Genomic DNA, 23,745 nt, shown 5'->3' with positions numbered 1-23,745 from the left:
AAGAAGAAAAACACCTTTTCCTTTATCATGTGACATAAGATTTATTGACTTCATGTCAGCATTTAAGCATTGTTAACTTTATGTAATAGTGTTTGGGTTGGGGACTGGTACATTTCCGGTTGAACGAAGGATAGTTGCATTATGTTAGGTGTAATTATGAACTTGTTATTGTCTTTATTTGAAGATTATGTATGATCTCAGGAGTTGTGTATGGGTTCAAGTTGACAAGCAGCAGACTTGTGATGGTTAATACTGAGTGTCAACTTGATGGGATTGAAGGACACCAAGTATTGATCCTGGGTGTGTCTGTGAGGGTGTTGCCAAAGGAGATTAACATTTGAGTCAGTGGGCTGGGGAAGGCAGACCCACCCTTAGTCTGAGTGGGCACCATCTAATCAGCTGCCAGCGAATATAAAGCTGGCAGAAAAATGTGAAAAGGAGAGACTGGCCTAGCCTGCCAACCTACATCTTTGTCCTGTGCTGGATGCTTCCTGCCTTCGAACATCAGACTCCAAGTTCCTCAGTTTTGGGACTCGGACTGGCTCTCCTTGCTCCTCAGCTTGCAGACATCCTATTGTGGGACCTTGTGATTGTGCAAGTTAATATTTAATGAACTCCCCTAATATCCTATTAGTTCTGTCCCCTCTAGAGAACCCTGACTAATACAGCAGGTATTCTTAACTGCCTTTTTCAGACAAGCAAATAGACTTCAAAGAGGTTAAATAACTTACTACAGGTTATATACCTAACAAGAAAGGGTGATAAGACTTCAACTCAGGTGTCTTTATTATAAATTCTGTATCATTTCTAAATTCCTTCATCTTCATTTTTAGGCCAGAGCTGCTATAAATCATATACTTTCAGATTGTATTTTTTCATTCTAGTTGCAAGGAAATCGAAGTTTAGGGTTATCACATCCCAACTCCAATGTCATTTTTAGAGTGTATGTATAAAAGTTTATTCATTTAATTAAAACCTTTGTGTCTAAAATTGCTGAAGTTGTTCTGGGTTGCAGTGAGTTTTGTAGGTTCAGTTTTGTTAATGAGAGAACAACACAGCAGATGACAGAATTAACAAGTCCACCCCTCCACCCTCTGTCCCAGAAGAACAGTTTAGAAAACGGTGCTGTGATGGAGAGCTGTTGAAGACATAAGCGTATGGAATAGAGCTTGAAGGAGATCACTTAGCTTCTACTCATAATCAGGAAAAGGGTCAGCAATCCAGGTGAGAAATAGGCCCTCCATTAAGCCACCCTCTGTGGGGATGATGACCTAAATTCCAGTTTATTTTTAGAAACACAATTGACAGGGATTAGTGACTCACTGTGAATGTGGAGTTGGGAAGGATAGAAAAAGGGATGCTTCCTGTGGAAACCTGAGGACAAATAGCTTAAGTGAAAACAAGGATTCCTGGCTTCCTTGCTCCTTTGGACAGAAGGAGGTTAAGGTTGGCAGTTTTCATCTTAGTGTTCTAGAAGGAAGCCATTTATGATTAGGACTGTTTTTAAATACACTATCTTCTGATGTGGTGAATTCCCTCAAAACTGGGAAGCGTTAAGTCAAAATCTAAGTAACCATCTACCATGATTATTATTAGGTAGGAAACTGAGATAGATGGTCTGTACAGTCCTTTCAAGTTCTGAGCCTGAGTCTATGCCTTTGAATTTAAAATGAAAGAGATGTTTCTAGGTGCTGAAAATCTGAAATCACTGCATTAAGCAATTGCCGTATTTTTGTTATGTCACTGTTATGAATGTCAGCAAGGAAGCATTTAAACCCCATTACCTAGGAGACCTCTCTAGAGTGCTGGGGGGAAAAATAATTCTATCAAAGTAAAAATATCCTTCAGAAATTAAGGTGAAATATAGATGTTTTCAGACAGAAAGGAGAATTAGTTACCAGCAGCCTTACACTAATTGAAATTCTGGTGGGAGGTAAGGAAAATAATCCCAGATGGAAATACAGAAATGAAGAAAAGGATGAATGCAAAATTAGCCAGGCATTGTGGTGCATGCCTGTAATCCCAGCTACTTGGGAGGCTGAGGCAGGAGAATCGCTTGAACCTGGGAGGCGGAGGTTGCGGTGAACCAAGATCATGTCAGTGCACTTCAGCCTGGGCAAAAAACAGAAAGAAAGAAAAGGATGAAGAGCTCTAGAAAAGGTAAATATAATGAACATCAACTGTTACAAAACAATGCTAATACTGGGAAGTGTAAAATTTATGCAAAACTAAAATACATGACAGCCATAATGGAAAAGGCAAAAAGCTGGAGTTAAAGTGTTATGAAGTTCTAGCACTGTCAAGAAAGTGGTAAAAGCAATAATTTGTATTAAAAATACCAAGATGTGTTTTGTAACATCAAAAAGAAGTTAAAAGAGGGGAAAATAGAATACTGGGGTAATTCAAAGAAAGGCAAGATTGAAGAAAAAAGGTAAATGAAACAGTGGGTTACATAGAAAGTAAATAGTAGGATGGTAGATATAAACCTACTTAAATTAGTAATCACGTTAAATGAAAATTGACCAAACATTCTGAGTATTAACCTACTGTCGTTGCACTAGGAAAAAAATAAAATCTATCTACATCCTGTCTTGAAGAGACACGCCTTAAATAAAGGTGCACAGGAAGTGCAAGGATGGAAAAGGACACAACTTGCAACCAATGAAAAAACTGGTATAGCCATTCTAATGTCAGATAACACAGATTTTAAGTCAAGGAGGATTACTGGAGATAAAGAGAGATATTCCATAATGATAAAGAAGTCAATCAACAAAGAAGATTTCAAAATTCAAAATAAGATCATTTCAAAATATATAAGGCAAAAATAGACAGCTAAAAGGAAAAATGGACAAATCCATAATCATAAGGGTTACTTTAACACACCTCTGAACAGAAAATAATAAAAATCAAACAAAAAAAACAAAAAATAAAAATCAAGACCGCAGTTAACAACCTTAACCTAACTAACACACAGAGAACACCGTCAACCATGACAAAATTCGTATTTCATTTAAGCTCATATTTAAATTTTACCAAAGTTGACAATAAGCAGGCCATACAGAAGGCCTCAAAACATTTCAGAGGGTTGAAATTATTCAAAATATGCTCTCTGACCTTAGGGAAATTATACTAGAAATCAATAACAAAAGATAACTAGAAAATCCTCAACTGCCTGGAGATTAAACAGAACACACTTCTAAATGATCTGTGGATCAAAGAAGAAACAACAAACACTAGAAAATATTTCAAACTGACCAGTAGCGAAGATGTGCCATATTAAAAATTGGCTGCAGCTGAAGCAATGCCTGGAGAGAGATTCTTAGCCTTCACTACATGTCTTGGAAGATTGAAAGGTTAAAATCAATTAAACTTTATCTTGAGAAGCAAGAAGAGAGGCTGGGCAATGTGGCTTATGCCTGTAATCCCAACACTTTGGGAGGCCGAGATGGGTGGATCGCCTGAGGCATAAAGATTGGAAAAGAAGAAATAAGAGACCAGCCTGGCCAACATGGTGAAACCCGGAAACCAGTAAAACCAAACAAAATTAAAGAAAAATAATAAAGCTAAGGACTGATTCTTTGAAAAGGTTAAGAAAATTGATAAACCCCCAGTAAAACTAATCAATAAAAGAAGAGGAAAAATAACATCATGAATGAAAAAAATATTACTAGAGACTACAAACATTGAAAGATATGATGATATAATGAACAACTTAACACAATTTGAAAATTTGAATAAGAACAAAATTAAGGACAAAATAAACTGACAAAAAATCTGGAGAGTCCCCATGTACTAGTGGAAATCGAATCAGTTATTTAAGACATTTCCACAAGCAAAATGTAAAGCCTCACCAGTGAATCCTTTCAAACATTTAAGGAAGACATTACCCCAATCTTATGCAAGTTCTTCTAGAAAATAAAAAAAAGAGAATACTTCCAAACTCTAAGTTCATCCTCACCTTGATGCCAAAACCTGACAAAGACATCACAATATACAGAAAAGCAACTCTCAGTATATCAAAAGAATTAATTGTACATATATTACTACCAAGTGAGGTTACTTCTTTGTGTGTGCAAAAGTAGTTTAACATTTGAAAAGTCAATCAACATAATTTACCACATTAATTTTCTTAAAGGGAGAAAAGCATAGCTATCTCAATAAATAAATGCAAATTTTAAAAAAGATTTTATAAAATTCAACAGATACATACGATTTTTAAAAATACTCTTAGCAAACTGTAAGCTATGACTTCCCTAAACTGATAGAGATACACTCTTCTGCAGACTACTTAGTGGTAAAATATTTAAAGGTTTGGCCCTGAGATTGGGAATCACACAAGAATATCTACAGTTACAAACTCTATTCAACATTGTACTAGAGATTCTAGCCATAAAATAAGGCGAGAAAAAGAAATGAAAGGCATAAAGATTGGAAAAGAAGATATAAAATAATCATTGTTTGCAAATGATGTAATTATTACAGGGAAAATTAAAAAGCATTTATAACCTATTAGAATTCGAATTGGAGATGAATTTAGAAAAAAAAACGGCCGGGCGCGGTGGCTCAAGCCTGTAATCCCAGCACTTTGGGAGGCCGAGGCGGGTGGATCACAAGGTCAGGAGATCGAGACTATCCTGGCTAACATGGTGAAACCCCGTCTCTACTAAAAATACAAAAAAAAACCTAGCCAGGCGCGGTAGCAGGCGCCTGTAGTCCCAGCTACTTGGGAGGCTGAGGCGGGAGAATGGCGTGAACCCGGGGGGCGGAGCTTGCAGTGAGCCGAGATCGCGCCACTGCACTCCAGCCTGGGAGACACAGTGAGACTCCGTCTCAAAAAAAAAAAAAAAAAAAACTGCTTAAAATTCAGTATTCACAAGTCACTTATATATTAACACCAAACAGGAAATGGAATTTATGAAATGATATTATTTAAAATAACATCAAAACATCAAATACTTAGGAAATCTAAGGACAGCTGTATAGAGATGTACATCTGAAATACACAAAATATTTTTGGCATAAATTAAATAACCAAACAGAAGAATATATCATTTTTGTGGATTGAAAGGTTCAGTATTATAAAGATGGCAGTTGTCTCCCAAGTTGATATATACATTCAACCAAGTCTTATTTATTCTTGTTAAGTACTTTACAAATGTGCTTTGAGGCACTTTGATGTAGTCTGTCTCATGATCCTCAAAAAGGCAGAGTAGATGTTTTGAACTCTCTTTTAGTGGGTTCAAAGACTTGCCATACAGCTAGTAAGAGAAGGTAGCACCCGAATTATATATCTTTGTTGTAAGTTACTTTTTACTTTGACATTCTTTATTTTTCACTTTATTATTATTATTATTATTTTGAGACAGAGTCTCACTCTGTCGCTCAGGCTAGAGTGCAGTGGTGTGATCTCAGCTCAATGCAACCCCTGCCTCCCGGGTTCAAGCGATTCTCATGCCTCAGCCTCCCGAGTAGGGTTACAGGCATGCGCCACCATATTCAGCTAATTTTTGTATTTTTAGTAGAGACAGGGTTTCACCATGTTGGCCAGGCTGGTCTGAAACTCCTGACCTCAGGTGATCCACCTGAGGTCTCCCAAAGTGTTGGGATTACAGGCGTGAACTACCGCGCCCAGCCTCTTTTTCACTTTATGCCACAGACTATTCCAGTCCTATTCTACCTGGCTACATCCTTTCCTCATAGGATCCTTCCTCAAAGGATCCCAGAGATCCCTTGGGGAACACACTGTTGGATTTACTCACCTCAAAATCCAAGTATTTAAAAAAAAAACTATGCATGCTACATATTATGGAAATTTATTAATTTAAATAAATGCCTTGAATTTAAAGTTAGAAAAAATTTTCCACCCAGCATTGGAGTTTGCAGACTGATTGTCAGACTTTGTTGCCTCCTTCAAAACTAGCACCATTCAAGGGACACTCTGGAGATGTGAGATTAAATATTTAACTGAATATTGTAATTAGTTTTGTAACAACAAAGTGGTTCTAGCTGGCTCCAGAAATTAATGCCTAATCTGGAGAAAGGCCTACATTATTTTGGGATCTTGTAAGACTTCATGTGATAAAGACAAAAATTTTCTAGCATGAAGGAGTTGAGTGGGTTGTGTAAGTTACACATTCTTTTGGTTACCCATTGAATAAGTCTTTTCTTTCCTCACCACTTTCCTCTCTTTTAAGTTACGTATGATGCTGAAGAGGGATTTTTTTTTTTTTTTTTTTTAAAGCTCATAAGCTTATTTGGGCTAAGCTTTTATCAGATAAGGCTCCTCATAAAATAATGTGTCCAGCACTGTTCAGAGCTTCCCCAGTGTTACCAACCTCCCTTGGAATTACACTGAAGTTGTCATTGGTCGGATTACATTTGAAGTATAATCTGTAATAATTAAATGTGTAATTTAAGAAGAATGTAGACATATACCAGTTGGCAGTGATGATGGAGCACTGAGAACTTATTCAAGAAATGTTGAGGAACTATAATTAACAAAATTTTAGTGACCTATTGTGAATGTAGAATTGGGACGGTGAGGCTGGAGTTGGACAAGGTAGGGAAGGGCCAGAACCTGTAAACCAAGTTACATGATGAATAGGTGAAGGCTGGAGGTTCCTCTCCTGGAAAAGAGGAAACTGGGGACATGACGGCTGTCCTCAAATACTGCAAGCAAATAGGAATTAAAATTACACTATTTATTTGCTCCTTTGGGAAAAAGATATGATCAAAAGCTAAGATTAATGGAGAGGCACATTTCTGCTTTATATAAAGAACTCATTTTACAATTGGAACACATGATCTTGTGATCTATCAGTCATTAGGGACACACTCAAAGCAAAAACTACGTGACCACTGTCTTAGTCTGTTCTTGCTGCTATAACAAAATACCACGGCCTGGATAACTTATAGACAACAGAAATTTATGTATGACAGTTCTGGAGGCTGAGAAATCCAAGATCAAGGCACCAGCAGATTGGGCGTTTGGGAAGGGCTTGTTCTCTGCTTCCAAGATGGCGCCTTGCTGTTGTGTCCTCACATGGCAGAAGGGTGAATGCTATGTCCTCACATGGTCAAAGGCGGAAGGACGAAAGGGGCTGATGGCTGTGTGAAACCTCTTCTATAAGGGCATTAATCTTATTCGTGGGGATGATGATGCCCTCATGACCTAATCACCTTCTAAAGGCCCCACCTCTTAATACTATCACTTTGGTGATTAACTTTCAACATATGAATTTTGGAGAGACACATTCAGACCATAGAAACCACCTTTAAGCATATTGTGAAAAAAAAATATTTTTGGGGAAAGGAAGTAAAAAAAAAAACCTCATTCCCAGCTGGGCTGCATTCAAACATGCTTTGACACACAAGTGTCCTTTGCTGAAATAGCTTACATCCTGTGACCTCAACTCCCTGCCAGGATCACTGGGCTGTTGTTCTTGGCTTCCAGTCTCCTATCTTGTTAGAAACAGAAATGTGATATTACTATTGGGTTGTTATATTCAAAGATTTTTGTGTCTTACATAAAGTTATGGGTTGCACTGAATACATTTATTTATAACTTAATTCAACAAACATTTAATGACAACTTACTATGTCCCATCACTATACCAGATAATAGACATGAAATAGCAATTAAAAAACACTCCCTGTCCTTGTAGAGCATAGAACATAACACTATCAGAAGCTGGCAGTTAGTGAGTGAGTGCTCTCAGAGAGTTCTATTATCAGATTTATTTGGAAAAGTCAGATTTGGTTAAATACCATTTTTTCCCAAGAATGAATAGCAGAATTTCCCTGTATAAAAAGCCCAAGATTAGAAGCCAATTTTAAATTAAAGCTAAAATAGTATGACTTATATTATTCTGAAAATGTTGTCATTCCCCATTTCCAAAATAATACAATGAATAATCAGAAGAGCTGTATCCATGATTTTCTTTTAGGAGACTTTAATACAAAACTACTGTGAACTTCACCTAAAATATATCTTCTGCTGCTGGTCTAGATCTGAGTGTCCAGTACAGCTGCCAGAAGCCACAGGTGACTATTTATGTTAAATGAGTTAACATTATATACAATTTAAAGTTTAGTTCCTCCGTTGCACTAGCGATATTCCAAGTGCTCCATAGCCACATGTGGCTGGTGGCTTCCATATTTGACAGTGCAGCTATAGAACATTTCCATCATGGCAGGAAGTTCTGTTGGGCAGTACTGATTGAAAGAGGGCCCATCACATCCAGAAGCTGGTCCTACAGCTGGGGAGCAACAACAAAAAGTATTTGATAAAGTTTAATGCCCATTCATGATTTAAAAACAACAACAAACAACAACAACAAAACAAACAAACAAAAAAAACTCTTAGCAGTTTGTGAACAGAAGGGGCTGTCCTTAAACCAGAAGATGACTTTCTCACTGAACCACTTGAGTCAGAGCATCTCATGATATCTTAGGAAGATAGTGTAACTTAGAAAATGGCCACTTTGCTGTGTATATACCAAAGGCATCATAATGATTTAAAAATATCCCAACAGTTGTGTACAAATATGGGTTGACAATGTGTTAATCAAATGTTACGAATACAAGTATAAGCATAACCGGCAAGGCGGTGGCTCATGCCTGTAATCCCAGCACTTTGGGAGGCTGAGGTGTGTGGATCACCTGAGGTTGAGAGTTCGAGACCAGCCTGACCAACATGGTGAAACCCCATTTCTACAAAAATACAGAAAATTAGCCGGACATGGTGGTGTGTGCCTGTAGTCCCAGCTACTTGGGAGACTGAGGCAGGAGAATCACTTGAACCTGGGAGGTGGAGGTTGCAGTGAGCCGACATCACGCCACTGCACTCCAGCCTGGTGACAGAGCAAGACTCCGTCTCTAAAAAAACCCAGCAAAACAAGTTTATCTGATGTATATTGGCATAGTCCTAAAAGAACAGACTATAAATTCTGCCATGAAGCAAAGTCAAGTAAAGGATATGTTGTATAAAGTTAAAATTCTTTTGAACTTCTGGCTCAACAGTTAAGTATATTGGTCTGAGTGCTCACAAGGGGCTGAACTAGACTTCTGAAATTCAGGAGCCTTATTTGACAGTGGCCTGCCTTCAGCTCATCATGTGCACATATGTGTATGTGTGTTTTTTACTTTATTAACTGTAGCCATTTTATTCACTGTTTTTTTCTGTATGGTAATTTTTCTAGTTGTAGGAATTCTTAGGTGCTGGTGAAAAAGGCTACACTGCCACTGCAGTTCTACATACTAGTAGAGCTAAATTCCAATTTACATTTCAAAACAGAGCCCTGTATGTTATCTTTGATCTACAATCTAGTATCAGTAATCACAAGGTCTAAAAATAATGGCAACTAAAAATCAGTCACTTCCTACTTGCTCTATGCTGGACATTATGCAATGTGTTTCATTCCATTTTTCTTATTTCCTTTGTATAATAACTCTGGTATCTAAAATAGTATTAGCCCCATTCAACACATAGTCCAACAACCTGAGCTAAGTTGCCCAAATAATATGCCCAAATCATGCCCAATTGTTCAATCAGGTTTGAACCCAGTCTGATTTCTATATCTGTACTTCTTTCGCTGTCCCATGATCTAGGACTCCTGATTAGGAATCATAATAATAAATGCCATTTTCTAGTGTTTATTACATACAAGATAATTCTAAGCATTTTTCTCAGTAGGTCATTTAAACCACACAGATACACATAGGATTCTTTTTTCACAGATGAAGACACATGGGGCAGTGGGATTGCCTAGCCCAGTGCAGAAGTGGCAGGCAGGGCTGAGCCAGGACCTGGGCAACTAGGCTTCAGAGTCTGTGCTCTTCTCCATTACGCTCTAAGTTTTTCCCTCAGAAATTCAAGAATATACGTTGGTGTTTATAGTCCAACTGCAAGGAACTGGGTCACTTAGAATGCTCTACAAATATATGGAGGACTTGGGAAAGCAAATCAAAATAGCCTTGGAACCCAGGGAAGAGAGGCCAGCAGTCCCAGGCATGGAAGAAGGTTAGGTGAGACAACGACCAAAAAGTGACTCTGGTGGGCCCTGGTGCTCAGGACCAGCTGCAGCTCAAAGTCAGGACGGTGGCAAGGCACGGAATTGTTGGATGTTTTTCAGCAGTGAACAGGAAGGCAGGAGAGTGGAGGGCTGGAACATTCCTGGAACTGGAATTTTTTAGGGTAGACACAGCAAAAAATCATAGAGTTTGAGGAACTAAGGGTTCTGGGTGACAAAACGTGGACCATGGGTTCAGACTAGAGAAGAAAGAAAATCTGGGAGCAGGCCGGGTGCAGGTGGCTCACGCCTGGAATCCCAATACTTTGGGAGGCCAAGGCAGGTGGATCATCTGAGGTCGGGAGTTTGAGACCAGCCTGACCAACATGGGGAAACCCTGTCTCTACTAAAAATACAAAATTAGCCAGGCGTGGTGGCACATGCCTGTAATGCCAGCTACTGAGGAGGCTGAGGCAGGAGAATCATTTGAACCTGGGAGGTGGAGGTTGTGGTGAGCTGAGATTGAGCCATTGAACTCCAGCCTAGGCAACAAGAGTGAAACTCTGTCTCAAAAAAAAAAGAAAAGAAAAGAAAAGAAAATCTGGGAGCAGATGGGAAAAAATGGCACTTTTAAACTTATTCAGCCTTCATTTGACAGAATGGATATTATGCTTTATTAGTTGATCAGTTAAGGAGAGCATCTAAGTCATCTAATATGATATGCTCTCACTGGGTTGAGTATAACTGAAAAGCAGATTGAGTGAGTTGGCAAAATCCTTGGGATTCAGGGCACAGTTACATCTGGTTGGTGTGTAAATTAGTGTCACGTTTCTGAGGTTAATTTTCCAATGTCTGCCTACTGAAATCCTGATAGTCCTTTGACTCAGCTACTTCACCTCTTTGAATTTATCTTATGGAAATGCTCAAGTTTTCATGAACATATCTTCAAAGAAGCAAGTTTTAAAAGACTAACCATGTTTGAAGTTATTATGCTAATCTAAATACACGCAACCATATATATATACAAAGTGTACTCTTTTTTCCTTATGTCACATGGGCAATGTGCTGATGTTGTAACAAGGTTTGAGGGAGGCACATTTTACACATGAGCCTGACACCCCAATCATCATGCTTATGAACTACAAGAGGTCTTCAAAGAGTACCTTTAATATAACTTTAGAGATCTGTACCTCTGTCAAAAAGTCAACAGGTTTTTTTTTCTGCTAAGCAGAAGGAAGTATTCACTAATGCGTATGTATCTTTTAGACTGAGAATAATTTGTTTAAAAAAGTATATAACCCGGCTGGGCGCGGTGGCTCACGCCTGTAATCCCAGCACTTTGGGAGGCCGAGGTGGGTGGATCACGAGGTCAGGAGATCAAGACCATCCTGGCTAACATGGGGAAACCCTGTCTCTACTAAAAATGCAAAAAAAATTAGCCAGGCGTGGTGGCAGGCGCCTGTAGTCCCAGCTACTCGGGTGGCTGAGGCAGAATAGCGTGAATCTGGGAGGCGGAGCTTGCAGTGAGACGAGATTGCACCACTGCACTCCAGTCTGGCCGACAAAGTGAGACTCCGTCTCAAAAAATAAAAATAAAAAAATTATGTAACGTATCATTTGAAAGTGATTTCATCTGTCCAACCAGTCAGGCTTTCTTATTAAGCGTCACACAAATTTGGTTATGGTACGTAAAGTGACAACCCTTTCTTTCTTTCTTTTTTTTTTTTCAGATGACATTATATACTTATTCAAAGACAAAGAGCTCAAAACATCATTCCTCCCCCAAATGAAAAATGTCTGGGAAATTTCCTAATCCATTTTCTCTGAAACCCAATTGGGAAGCTAGCCACCTTGAGTTCTATACTTGAAAAGCAAAGACTAGGTCTGTAAGTCTGCCTGTATGTAGACAACTTCTTACAAGACATCCTAATGAGAGTAATGGCAGAAATAGGGGAAATGAAAATTAAGACAAGTTTTGCAAGTGTTACTCCAAAGAATCCAGAATATTTCCATTTTGCCCATGGTAAAACTATCCAAGGAAGATTAAGTAATTTGGATTGGTCAGGATGTGAACCTAGGCTGGCCTGGCTTCTAAGTCTGTGATTTTTCTGTTATCCCATGACATGGTGTACACTACAAGAAATGCTGATCTTAATAACATAGCTACCTGTATTGAGAATTCATTAGGTCAGGTACTCTTCTAAGCACTTTGTTTCTATTCTCACTCAGCAAATTTTAGTGAGCTCTTTATTGATTTACAAGATTATGCGTCTATGAACTCAGTTACACTGGCTATTAATTAAATTCCCCTCAAGTTTGGTTTGTAAAAAATTAATTGACGTTCATTCTTTTTTCAGAAGACACCAGGTTTTTAGCCTTGGATCAAGATATCTAAAAATAAAAAATAAAAATTCAGTAAAAATCTAGATCTTGCTCAGCTCCAAATTCTTGAACTGCTTTCAGAGTACTGAGAACATTGTAGCCCAAACATGCAATGGCATTTTATAAGCCTCATGAGCTCTAAGGACTAAGTTCTGATTTTTTTTTTTTTTAAATCTTGTCCAGATCCCTATCTAAGGGGTCTAGGGAGTCATGCCCTACAAACCATAAATTCTCATCAGATGGATTTTATTTAACCCTATATATTGTGACTTACTTTCCAACCTGACTCTGGCATAACATTATGAGACAAGGAAGAAAATAAAAATATTTTACTCCAAAACATGTTTATTTGCCATATCTTGAAATGGCCCTGCAAAGCTGTCTTTCATGGGGGAAAATTTGCATCTGTAAAGAATCTCTATAAACATAGCTAGATCTTTTACTTCCAGGCCCTCCCAATCCTAAAGAGATTAACTGAAAGTCTAGCACTTCTTAAAGATCTGAGTAGGAAACATTTCATCTGTTATCTCTAAGGGCAGCGACTGTAAGACTTCAAAAGACCCTTGGTCTTCACAATCTTTTATCTTAACCTGAACATTTTCCTTCTATTAACCCCAGTCTTTAGACAAACTCAACCAATTGTCAATCAGAAAATGTTTAAATTCACCTGTAGCCTGGAAGCCGCCTGATTTGAGTTGTCCCAACTTTCTAGACGAAACCAATGTATTCCTTAAATGTATTTGATTGATGTCTCATACTTCCCTAAAATGACTAAAACCAAGCTGCGTCCCCAACTACCTTGGGCACATGTTCTACAGACCTCCTAAGGACTGTGTCGTAGGCCATGGTCACTCATATTTGGCTCAGAATAAATCTTTTCAAATATTTTGCAGAGTTTGACTCTTTTTGTTGACAGCTCCTTCTTAGCCATATGCACATCACTACATATTGTGTTTTGGAATTTATAAATACTAAATGCTAATTTAAAATTTTAAAGGTTCCATTGATTTTTTGCTGCCATAAAATGATCTATTTGAATCTATCTTCGATAAAGTACAGTTGTCAAGCTGCTTGATGGAACCAGCAAGAAACAGCTTCACTTCCTACAGTGGAACCAAGTGCTTAAGCAGAGTAACAGTGTTTCTGACTATCATGGTTAAAAAAAAATCTCTCCAATATAAATTATAGGGTGGTAAAAAGAGCTGAAAGATTTTGTTTTGTTTTGTTTTTTAACAGTTTTTATTTTCCGAATGACAACAGCTTCATTTTCCAATATTTTCTGTAGTACACAAAACCTACCATCTGTATTTATATATTTTTACACCAGAATTTTCATTTTTACCAGTTTTTACTAGTGATCATCAACTGGATTGCACAAAGAAGATATATTTAAGGCTCTTTCTGAATCGTGTGGTTTAGTTAAAAATCTCACAATATGTTGATAGTTTGTCTTTCAGGACTTGGGCTTTGACATACGTAAATTTAAAATTTCCAGTCAAATTCAGTGCTGACAATTTGAGTGTTTTATGTAACAGTGAAAGAAATTCAGAACTGAATTAAAGATTAAAAAATTAAAGTGTGCATACAACAAAACAAAAACATTGGAAGAGAGGTGAACTATTGTTTTAAAACTATTGAACCATATTCCAAATAATATGACTTCTTAGGACCTCACAATTTAAAGACCAGCTTAACTGTATTTATTTTTTTATAAAAATAACACCATATAAAATTGTCAACAACTGAAAATATGGACATAAAAATAAATACAGTAGTTTTAAGATTTTTCACAGTTATATAAAACATTTAAAAATTATCAAATATTTATAACATATCAATTACATATAACACACATATGTAATATAACACACATATACATATGTAAGTAACTTCATTTGTGGACAGTGCACAAATTGTTAAATAGTACAGAAACCAGATTTACTTTAGCTTGTTTCTGAATAGTTCAGTAAGTCATGTTATTTGGAGTATGATAGGGGTCAGCAAACTATAGCCCATAGGCCAAATCAGGCCTGCCACCTGTTTTTGTAAAGTTGTAAATAAAACTAAAAACTCAAAAAGAATCACCAATAGGATGATTTTTACCTAGGATGATTTTTGACTAAGAACACAGCCATGCCCATTTATCTACACATTGCCTATGATTGATTGCTTTCCTGCTACAACATTAGAGTTGAGGAGCTGGGACATCTTTACTCTCTGTCTCTTTAAAGAAAAAAGTTTGCTGATCCTTGGATTTGATGAATGAGTAATGCTGTGAGATAAATATTTCACTAGCTATTTCAGTAAGTGTCTATTTTACATACAGGAATTCCCACTGCTGGGTTTTCACTAATACGTCTAAAATAGAATATAAGATGGACCAAAATAGCCTAACTGTCCACATTAGTATATGCATATGCATTTTATATTCATTTGTACTAAATTTGCTTTGTATGACCATGTCATAGCTATTATTCTATACATATAGATAAGGTTTGCAACCTACTTCAGGGACTCATGGCTCCTCTGAAATCGTGGCCTCTTAGACTTTATTCGAGTCTGTGAGCCATATGCTTGGTTCTAAACACTCTGAACCATATTTCCCTTGGCTGTGAGATGAAATACATGTTATGGGAAGTTGTATAAGAGTTCTAAATGGCATTAAGAACTAGAGGGATATGAATAGCTGCTCTCTTTGCCCTGAAGTCTTGTTTTTAGGTCTCACAATGTGAAATGTAAAAAGAATCCTATTAGCTTATAGAACCTTAAAGAGAAAATCATGGTGACTAAGATTTACTGAGCTTCTGTGGTGCTGTGCACTCTACCTACATTCTCTCATTTTGTCTGCACAACAAACTTAAGAAACAGGTTGATGCATTATCCCTGCTTTACAAAAGAGAAAACTAAGGCTTAATTAAGACCCTTGTCCAAGGTCACACAACCGGTAATTGACAGAGCCAGAACTCACACATAGAATTGTCCAATTACTGGCCGGGCGCGGTGGTTCAAGCCTGTAATCCCAGCACTTTGGGAGGCTGAGACGGGCAGATCACGAGGTCAGGAGATCGAGACCATCCTGGCTAACACGGTGAAACCCCGTCTCTACTAAAAAATACAAAAAGAAAACCTAGCCAGGCGAGGTGGCGGGCGCCTGTAGTCCCAGCTACTCGGGAGGCTGAGACAGGAGAATGGCGTAAGCCCAGGAGGCGGAGCTTGCAGTGAGCTGAGATCCGGCCACTGCACTCCATCCTGGGCTACAGAGCGAGACTCTGTCTCAAAAAAAAAAAAAAAAAAAAACCAATTGTCCAATTACAAAGTCAGGGCTCTTAATCACTATCTTACTATTAAATAATAGGTGCTAGTATTTATGTACTTTAAAATACCTTCACATGAGGTCATGGATATGTTAATTCGTTTTCTTTAATTATTCCACATTGTATTCATAAATTACAGCATCATTTTGCACTCATAAACATATACAATTATACATTATAATTTATAGATATAGTTGATTTACAATTTAAAAAAAAAACCTTCACATGTCTTTTAACATAAGACCATCGAGCTAGAGAATATTATGGAATTACCTGGTAGACTGATGTCTCTGCTTCCCCTTACTGGCAGAGCTCAGTGGGAGCCTCACTCCTTGCTGCCATTCCTTCCTTCTTGTGGAGTCACCCTTTCCTATTCCCCAGTATCCCCAACCTGCATACCCAGATGAGTCACAAATCCTGCCTTTGAGGTTTCTCTGGCATCTCGTCCTCTGTACAAACCTCAGCCTGTAGACACTTCCAGTTTCTGAAGCCCAATAAACAAGGATAGATGCTACTGTCCTACTGTGGAAATCACTCATCGGGAAGGTGACTTACTGCAAACGGGCAGAGAGAGATGGGACTGATGGAAAAGGGCAATCACAGAGAGCTCTAGGGTCCGCCGACTGCCAGAAGTCTTCCTGGTGGGGTGCTTGGGACTCTGTGAGAGACAGTGTCTGAGGGCTTGGAGATCTCTTCCAGGTAATCTGGCTTTATGACTTGAAGACCCAATTAAAAAGACCTAAGGGCAATGGAAAATGTTTCAAACGGGGCACAGTGGGGCAATGACTATTTATGGATACAGGGATGCAGACGGTATGTTTGCTGTGGTGAATTTTCAGTGTGGAAATCCCAAAAGCAAATGAAATAAGATCCTCTTTTTCAGTTTATTTACTTGAGAAATTGGCACTTCGGCTTTCTCAGGCCCAGCTGGCCTCATGCCACTTACATTTGTAACCTCTGCAGTGTTTTTCAGAAATGCATGGATGGTCCTGTAACATAAAATCTAAAATGTAATTTTATCTGAGGGTGGAATGCATCACAGCCTAAAAGGTTGGCAGCATCCTTAATGGGCAAACAACACTGGCAGCATCCTGATAGAGAAAAAAGTGACAAGAATGCCCGCTGCTCCTACAATTCACTATTTAACACCGTATTCGAAATATCAGCCAGTACAATTAAACACGTGAAAGAATGTAGAGGCAAAAAACTTAGAAAGGAGTAAACATAAAAACCCAAAGAGAATCACTGACAAACTACAAACAATTCCAGAACTCAGGAAAATGCTGGTATACACCTAGGTCCCAAGTTGACTAGTAGCACCCAGCGGCCATCTTGAAACTGTCTCCCTGGCCCTCCTCCTCACCAGAGACAGATAACTGTCTTCAGTTATATTCTCTTCAAGACCATGTCCTCAGATTATCCAACAGAATCTTCCTGAACCAATATAAAGAATATAGTAAGCTGCTTAAGCATTCTTCCTAAGCAGCCTATTTAAAAAAAAAAAACTCAATGGAATTTTTGGCATGTTTATCATCTGAAAGCCACCAGCTGTACTCAGTTTGTCCCCTCTTCTGTGACAGTGCTGGTCCTACCTGAGACTCTTCAACTTGTGTGAATTAGGTCTTCCAAGCATTATCAAAGGAAAAGCAACTTTCCCGGGAAGGGTGGTTGCAGTAATCATTGTGCATATGTCTCTTGCAATAATACTTAAAATCAGATGGTGCTGACCCACTTAGAAACAAGGATTAAAGAAATCTGCTTAGAATTGAATTGAGTCCACCCCAGCAACTTGCCAAGAGAAATGCATTCCACAGAATGCCCTTCAGAGAACCTCTCATTAGCCAGACTGCAGACCTTTGATTTCTTTTCATTTAATATATGACTGCCTGGAATTCATTTAAATGTGGATGCGATACATGTTCATACGTATGTTCATAGCATATTAGTTTAGTCTTTTATTTTTCCTGGACAACATATGCAGTCTTATGTAGGACTTAGTCATCTGTAGCTCTAACCTAAATTTTAAAAGTTGTATATTTTTAATAAAAAGTATATATATTCTAGATAATTTCTTTGTAAATTTGTATATGGTTTCAAATACATCAGAATTTTGAAAAAGTAAAGCATTGACTTTTAAACTGGAAACTTTTGCTGAGCCTTTAATTTAGTATTACAAAAAAAATGAATAGCAGAATCTGTTACTTCTCCTACCAACCAGATACAATAGAATCTGCCCAGAAATGTCTCCTTGCTTTCCCTAACCTCTGTCAAGTTTGTGTTTATTCTTCTGTCTATACATTTGTTTCTATGTCATATTTGATGTTATCTATCACTAATGTGCTTTCTTTAAAATGTGTTCTTACTATGTGTCTTATTGCAGATGGATTTACATCAGTATATCTCCCATAGACTGAAAATTCTCAGAAGGAGAAGGCTGTTTGTAGGATTTAACACAGCGGCTTTTAATCTTGGTTCTGCATTCAGGTCATCTGGAGAGATTTTTATAAATTCAGTTGCCTGGATGCTGCTCCTGAAGGTTCCAGTTCAGTTCAGTGGGTGTGTGGTAAGGCCCATACTTTAGTATTCTCAAAAAGCTTCACAGGTAGTTCTGACACATGGCTAAAAGTTGAGAGGCATTCTTTTAATACCGTGCTCAATTCTATCCATAAGTAGCCAGCATAATTGTCTGGCACATAGACAACCCTCAAAAACTGTTTACGTAATTGGTAAACTGGTTTGAGATGAAGCTTTATGAGATGTCTTCCTTCACTGGAGCAGCCTTGGCAGAGTCATTGCATCAGATAAGTCCAAAGAGACTGAGTAAATAAAATGCTGGCAAAGCCACAGCTACACTTGTTTGAGTTGTGTCATTTGAGCCCACCAAATTATTGACTTAACCCGGACAGGCCCAACCTATTTTGTAAGTTAAGAATGTATATGTATATATTTTGTAAGGAGATTCTGGTTACTAACAATGTAAGATTGCAGAAAGAATATGCCTTTGTTGTCATAAAACATCCTTTATGTTTATGAAGTCTTTTCCCTTGAGTTAAAAATGAATAAATAGCTGTGCAGTCAAATGAGAGAGTCACATAAAATATTTCAGAGTTGTTATGTGATTCAATAAGTGAAAATTCCCCCACATTTGCATGTTCGGTTTTGGTGTGTTGTGCTTGGTGATGTAATAGAAGCCAGTGTTATATTTTCTTCCTGTAAACCAATTCCACTTTCCCTCCAGCAGTGATTGGTTTGTAGTGATCCTAAAGCCGTGAGAATTAACTGGACTTGGACGAGAGAGCCTGAAGGCAAACCCTGGTACTTACTCCAGTGGAAAACTGGCCTGTCTTTCTGATCTCCTCTGGAGTGCTTCTCAAATGCTAGGTGCATGCATCAGAGCCACCTGAAAACCTTGTTAAACATTCAGATTCCTGGGCCTCACTCCCAGAGGTTCCCGCTGAGTAGTTCAGCCATTGGAGCCTGGGAATCTGTATGTTTAATGGCCACTCCAGGTTGATGCAGGGGATGTGACACCAGCAGAAAGATTGCTCTGGGGTGCATTTTGTTTTTTCTTACTTCCAGTAGCTGAAGGAAACTGATGCAAGGGCTTAAAAACCTAGGCGGGAGTTTGCTTGCACTAGGCATGTCTTAGACTATTTTATTTAAAAGAGGTTTTTTTTAACAAATGTACTTGAAACCTAAAGAACCTTATATGCCCCTTGGAGACATTTATTGCTGGCTGAGATTCAGTCTTGGAGCCAATGTTTTCAAATCCAATTAATTAAACTGTTTTACCAAAGCTGTTGGGAATGTTTTCACAAATCTTACCCTTTAATCTGAATGAAAATAGGATACAGACTTCACTAAAACAGCTTCACATATAATTTGCAATCTAATCAAGAGAGATTAATATTAAGTAACCTGACAACATCCTCTACAGTGGGGAGCAGCTGATAAGCAATGTTGTGAAAGTGCTCAACTGAAGGCAATCCAGGCTGTGGGCCTCTGTGGGACAAGAGGAGGGAGGCGGAAGGCAGATGGCCACTTCCAGCGTCCGAGCACCTGTGAGTTTCCCTGCTCCAAGGAAAGGAACCAGTGAGGAGGACCCGAGGCTAGCGGCTTCCCCTTCTGTCTGCCTTTAACTTTTCTAGTCTTTCCCCTCTTCACTCCTTCCTCTCCATTTTTTCCTTTCGTTACTTTTTCTCAGAAGTGTGAGTAAAGTCTGAGCCCCAGGTCCCCGTGAAGGTGGTTCCTTTTACAAAGATGGCTGGCTGGTGATGCATTTCACCTGCAGGCTCCAGTCCAAAAGGCCCATCTTCAGGGTTGAAAGCACCAAGCAGTCTGCAAAACCAACCTGATCTTGTCCTTTCTTTGGATGCTTGCAGTGGTAATTAAAGTCTACTGTGATAATTTCTGAAACAAGGAGAAAATAGGAAATCAGTGCTCCTGGAACTGAATTGGAACCCCAGACTAGCTGCCAATGTGTGGATGAATCACCAAAAGGTCTCGGAGCTATTTGCCTTCTATCAGCACAGAGGGAGGTTAGAATGGACATTAGTGAAAAACAAATGACTCAGTTTTCCTTTTTAACAAATGCTGAATTACAGCTGCCTGTTTTCCCTGTTTTAAATAAAAGGGATAAAACCACAACTGCCCAATGGCAGTCTAGAATGAAGGGCTAACAACTGCTTCCTGCGTTGGTATCCGTGGAAAATGGGATGCTTCCCTACTTATACATGCACTTGGCAACTTTTTGCAGAAGCTGATGACATTACGTACCAGGAAGGGGAGATAAAAGTCAAAGGAAGATTCAACCATGTATTTCCTGCTTTGTTAAAGACTCGTGTAATGGGACAGAAAGAAAAAGCCTGTGTTTCCGCCCCAACTTTTCTATTGGCATGCTACGTGACTTTGGCAGGTCATCCAGCTTTTTGAGGGTGTTTCCTAATCTGTGAAATGAGAATAATACCTGCATCACAGGGCAGTTGTGAAGGACAAGCCAGCTAGTGTACCTGAGTTAATGCCTTCACATTTTAAGCCTATAAAAATGTAGAGTTATCTTTGCTTCTGTGAAGGTATTTAGAGGGGTGACAACAGTTACTCAATCACAGAAATGAGGCAAGTGAGAGGAGAGGAAACTTTTCTTGCATTTAGAGAAGAGATAATAAGTGTTTGAGTGGACATACCAGTTATCACAGATTTTTTTTTTTTTTTTTTTTTTTTTGAGATGGAGTCTTGCTCTGTCGCCCAAGCTGGAGTGCAGTGGTGCAATCTCGGTTCACTGCAACCTCCGCCTCCCGGGTTCAAGTGATTCTCCTGCCTCAGCCTCCCGACTAGCTGGGATTACAGGTGCCTGCCCCCACGCCTGGCTAATTTTTGTATTTTTAAGTAGAGATGGGGTTTCACCATGTTAGCCAGGATGGTCTCGATCTCCTGACCTCGTGATCCGCCTGCCTTGGCCTCCCAAAGTGCTGGGATTACAGGCTTGAGCCACCGTGCCCAGCATCACAGATATATTTTTATATGTAAGAAGATGGACCTCCGTTTTAAAAGTTCAATCATGTCTCACTTGAAGACAATCATGTCCTCAAGTGAGTCAATGATTTCAAGACATTAAGTAGTAAATGCATCAACAGTCAGCATTTCTCATGTAAGTAATAATGCCATCGTTTAACACTTCCTTTAGACTGAGCACCATGATAAGTGCTTCCTTTCATATCATCTCATTTAATCTCAGCTGTCTGAGGTAGGAGTTCTCAACAACCACTATTAACAACTCTATGCAACAGATATTATTATTTTCACTTTACATATAATAAAACTGATAAAAATGGAAATTTTAAAAGCTTTCCCCATTTGGTATACCTCATAAGCAGTAGAATAGGGTTTAAAGCATAGGTGTAGTGCCCAGTGGTGTGGTTCACATCTGTAATCCAAGCACTTTGGGAGGCCAATGCAGGAGGATCGCTTAAGTTCAGAGACCAGCCTGGGCAACATAGTAAGACTTAGGCACAATGGCATGTGCCTGTAGTCTTGGCTGAGAGGAGAGGATCTCATGAGCCCAGGAGGTCAGGGGTACTGTGAGCCATGATTGTACCACTGCACGCCAGTCTGGGTGACAGAGTAAGAGCTTATCTCAAAAATAAATAAATAAATAAATACCAGGTGTGTCTGACTCTAAAGCGTATGTTCTTAACCACTGTATTAGTTTGTTCTCATGCTGCTAATAAAGACATACCCAAGATTGGGTAATTTATAAAGGAAAAAGGTTTGATGGACTCACGGTTCCATGTGGCTGGGGAGGCCTCACAATCATGGTGGAAGGCAAAGGAGAAGAAAAGACACGTCTTACATGGTGGCAGGCAAGAGAAATACCAAGCAAAAGGGGGAAAAGCCCCTTATAAAACCATCAGATCTCGTTAAAACTCACTATCATGAGAACAGCATGAGGGTGACTGCCCTATGATTAAATTACCTCCCACTGGGTCCCTCCCACATCACCTGGGGATTATGGGAACTACAGTTCAAGATGAGATTTGGGTGGGGACACAGCCAAACCATATTGACAACCAAAAAAGAGAATGGAAGCTGTACTATCTATAATTGGAACAGAAGTCTAGTCTCTGTGACAAGTTGACCTACCCTATTACTGACTAGCTACATGTCTTTGGGTAAGTAAATTCTGAGCCTTAATCTCTCCTGAGTTGGGGGGACATAATGTTTTCTGGCCCACCTTATAGGTAATTGTGAGAATCAAGTGAGATGGTACATATGAAAGTATTTTTGGATACCATAGAAAGGAAGGGCTTGATTAAGAGTTTCTTCAACCAGAAAGGGATTGGGGGAAATTTTGGTAAGTAGTATAGAAAAAGAAAAATAACCATTAATGCCCTATCTGTAATAGTCTTTTCATTATATAGTCAATCATCTAAAGAAGTGTCTTCTAAAGTATGGCCTGACTATTAGTGCTGCACAAGAAGATTTTAAAAGGTACATGAAAAATGTATTTTAACAGCTCTGTGCTCTTTCTAGAAGTATAATAAACCTGTGATTTCCCAGATTATTGTTTAGGGTTCAGCTAAGTATAAAAAGTGAGTCAATGCCAGGCACAGTGGCTCACGCCTGTAATCCCAGCACTTTGGGAGACCAAGGTGGGCAGATCACCCGAGGTCAGGAGTTTGAGACCAGCCTGACCAACATGGAGAAACCCCGTCTCTACTAAAAATGCAAAATTAGCTGGGCATGGTGGTGCATGCCTGTAATCCCAGCTATTTGGGAGGCTGAGGCAGGATCATCGTTTGAACCCAGGAGGCAGAGGTTGCAGTGAGCCGAGATTGTGCCATTGCACTCCAGCCTGGGCAATAAGAGCGAAATTCCGTCTCAAAAAAAAAAAAAAAAAAAGTGAGTTAAACCAGGTGCAGTGGCTACATCTATAATCCCAGCACTTTGGAAGGCCAAGGTGGAAGAATTGCCTGAGTCCAGGAGTTCAAGACCAGCCTGGGCAACATGGTAAGACTCTATTTTTTAAGTGAGTCAATTGAAAATCAATTAAATATAATAAAGTACTGGTGTTCCATGGATATGGGAAACAGTAAAAGTGGAAGACAAATGATTCTAAGAAGCACTGACAAAAGCCTGCTGTGTTTGAAAACAAAGGCTTATCTCAGAGGTGTTTGTCAAGGCTATCTCCGACTGATCTCTACTGATCTCATTTTGTCTTCAACAACAGTAATAATGATCATAAATAAAGAGGCCTGTTGACATTCTCCCCAAAGCTCACCCTGTGCCCCCACCCTCTACTCTGGTTGAATGCACCAACCCCATAAAGAAGGCAATGGGAGCCAAAGAGTTGTTTTATTTTTATTTATTTATTTATTTATTTGAGACAGAGTCTCACTCTGTCGGCCAGGCTGGAGTGCAGTGGTACGATCTTGGCTCACTGCAATCTCCATCTCCCGGGCTCAAGCAACTCTGCTGCCGCAGCCTCTCAAGTAGCTGGGATTACAGGCATATGCCACCATGCCTGGCTAATTTTTGTATTT

At 39.0% G+C, this 23,745-nt stretch overlaps 1 protein-coding gene and 1 non-coding gene across 2 annotated transcripts in view; one reads left to right on the top strand and one right to left on the bottom strand.

Moving 5' to 3' along the window:
• ARHGAP29 (Rho GTPase activating protein 29) overlaps nucleotides 1-12,403 on the top strand; it is a 94,664-nt gene extending 82,261 nt beyond the window's left edge. Inside the window, exons 24-26 of the mRNA XM_025355298.1 lie at nucleotides 7,947-8,043; nucleotides 11,741-11,896; nucleotides 12,368-12,403. Of these exons, the coding sequence (XP_025211083.1) occupies nucleotides 7,947-8,043; nucleotides 11,741-11,823 (180 nt within the window). The 3' untranslated portion in view covers nucleotides 11,824-11,896; nucleotides 12,368-12,403. The remainder of the gene's footprint in view (nucleotides 1-7,946; nucleotides 8,044-11,740; nucleotides 11,897-12,367) is intronic.
• Nucleotides 11,058-11,161, bottom strand: LOC112616387. Its single transcript, XR_003117626.1, has one exon. It is a non-coding gene; the product is annotated as a small nucleolar RNA U13 (small nucleolar RNA).
• Nucleotides 12,404-23,745: the final 11,342 nt, after the last annotated feature.

Source organism: Theropithecus gelada, chromosome 1 (genome assembly GCF_003255815.1).
Source record: "Theropithecus gelada isolate Dixy chromosome 1, Tgel_1.0, whole genome shotgun sequence".
NCBI classification, from domain to species: Eukaryota; Metazoa; Chordata; class Mammalia; order Primates; family Cercopithecidae; genus Theropithecus; species Theropithecus gelada.
The sequence above is the reverse complement of the archived record's forward strand: the minus strand, read 5'-3'. Positions and strand labels throughout refer to the sequence as shown.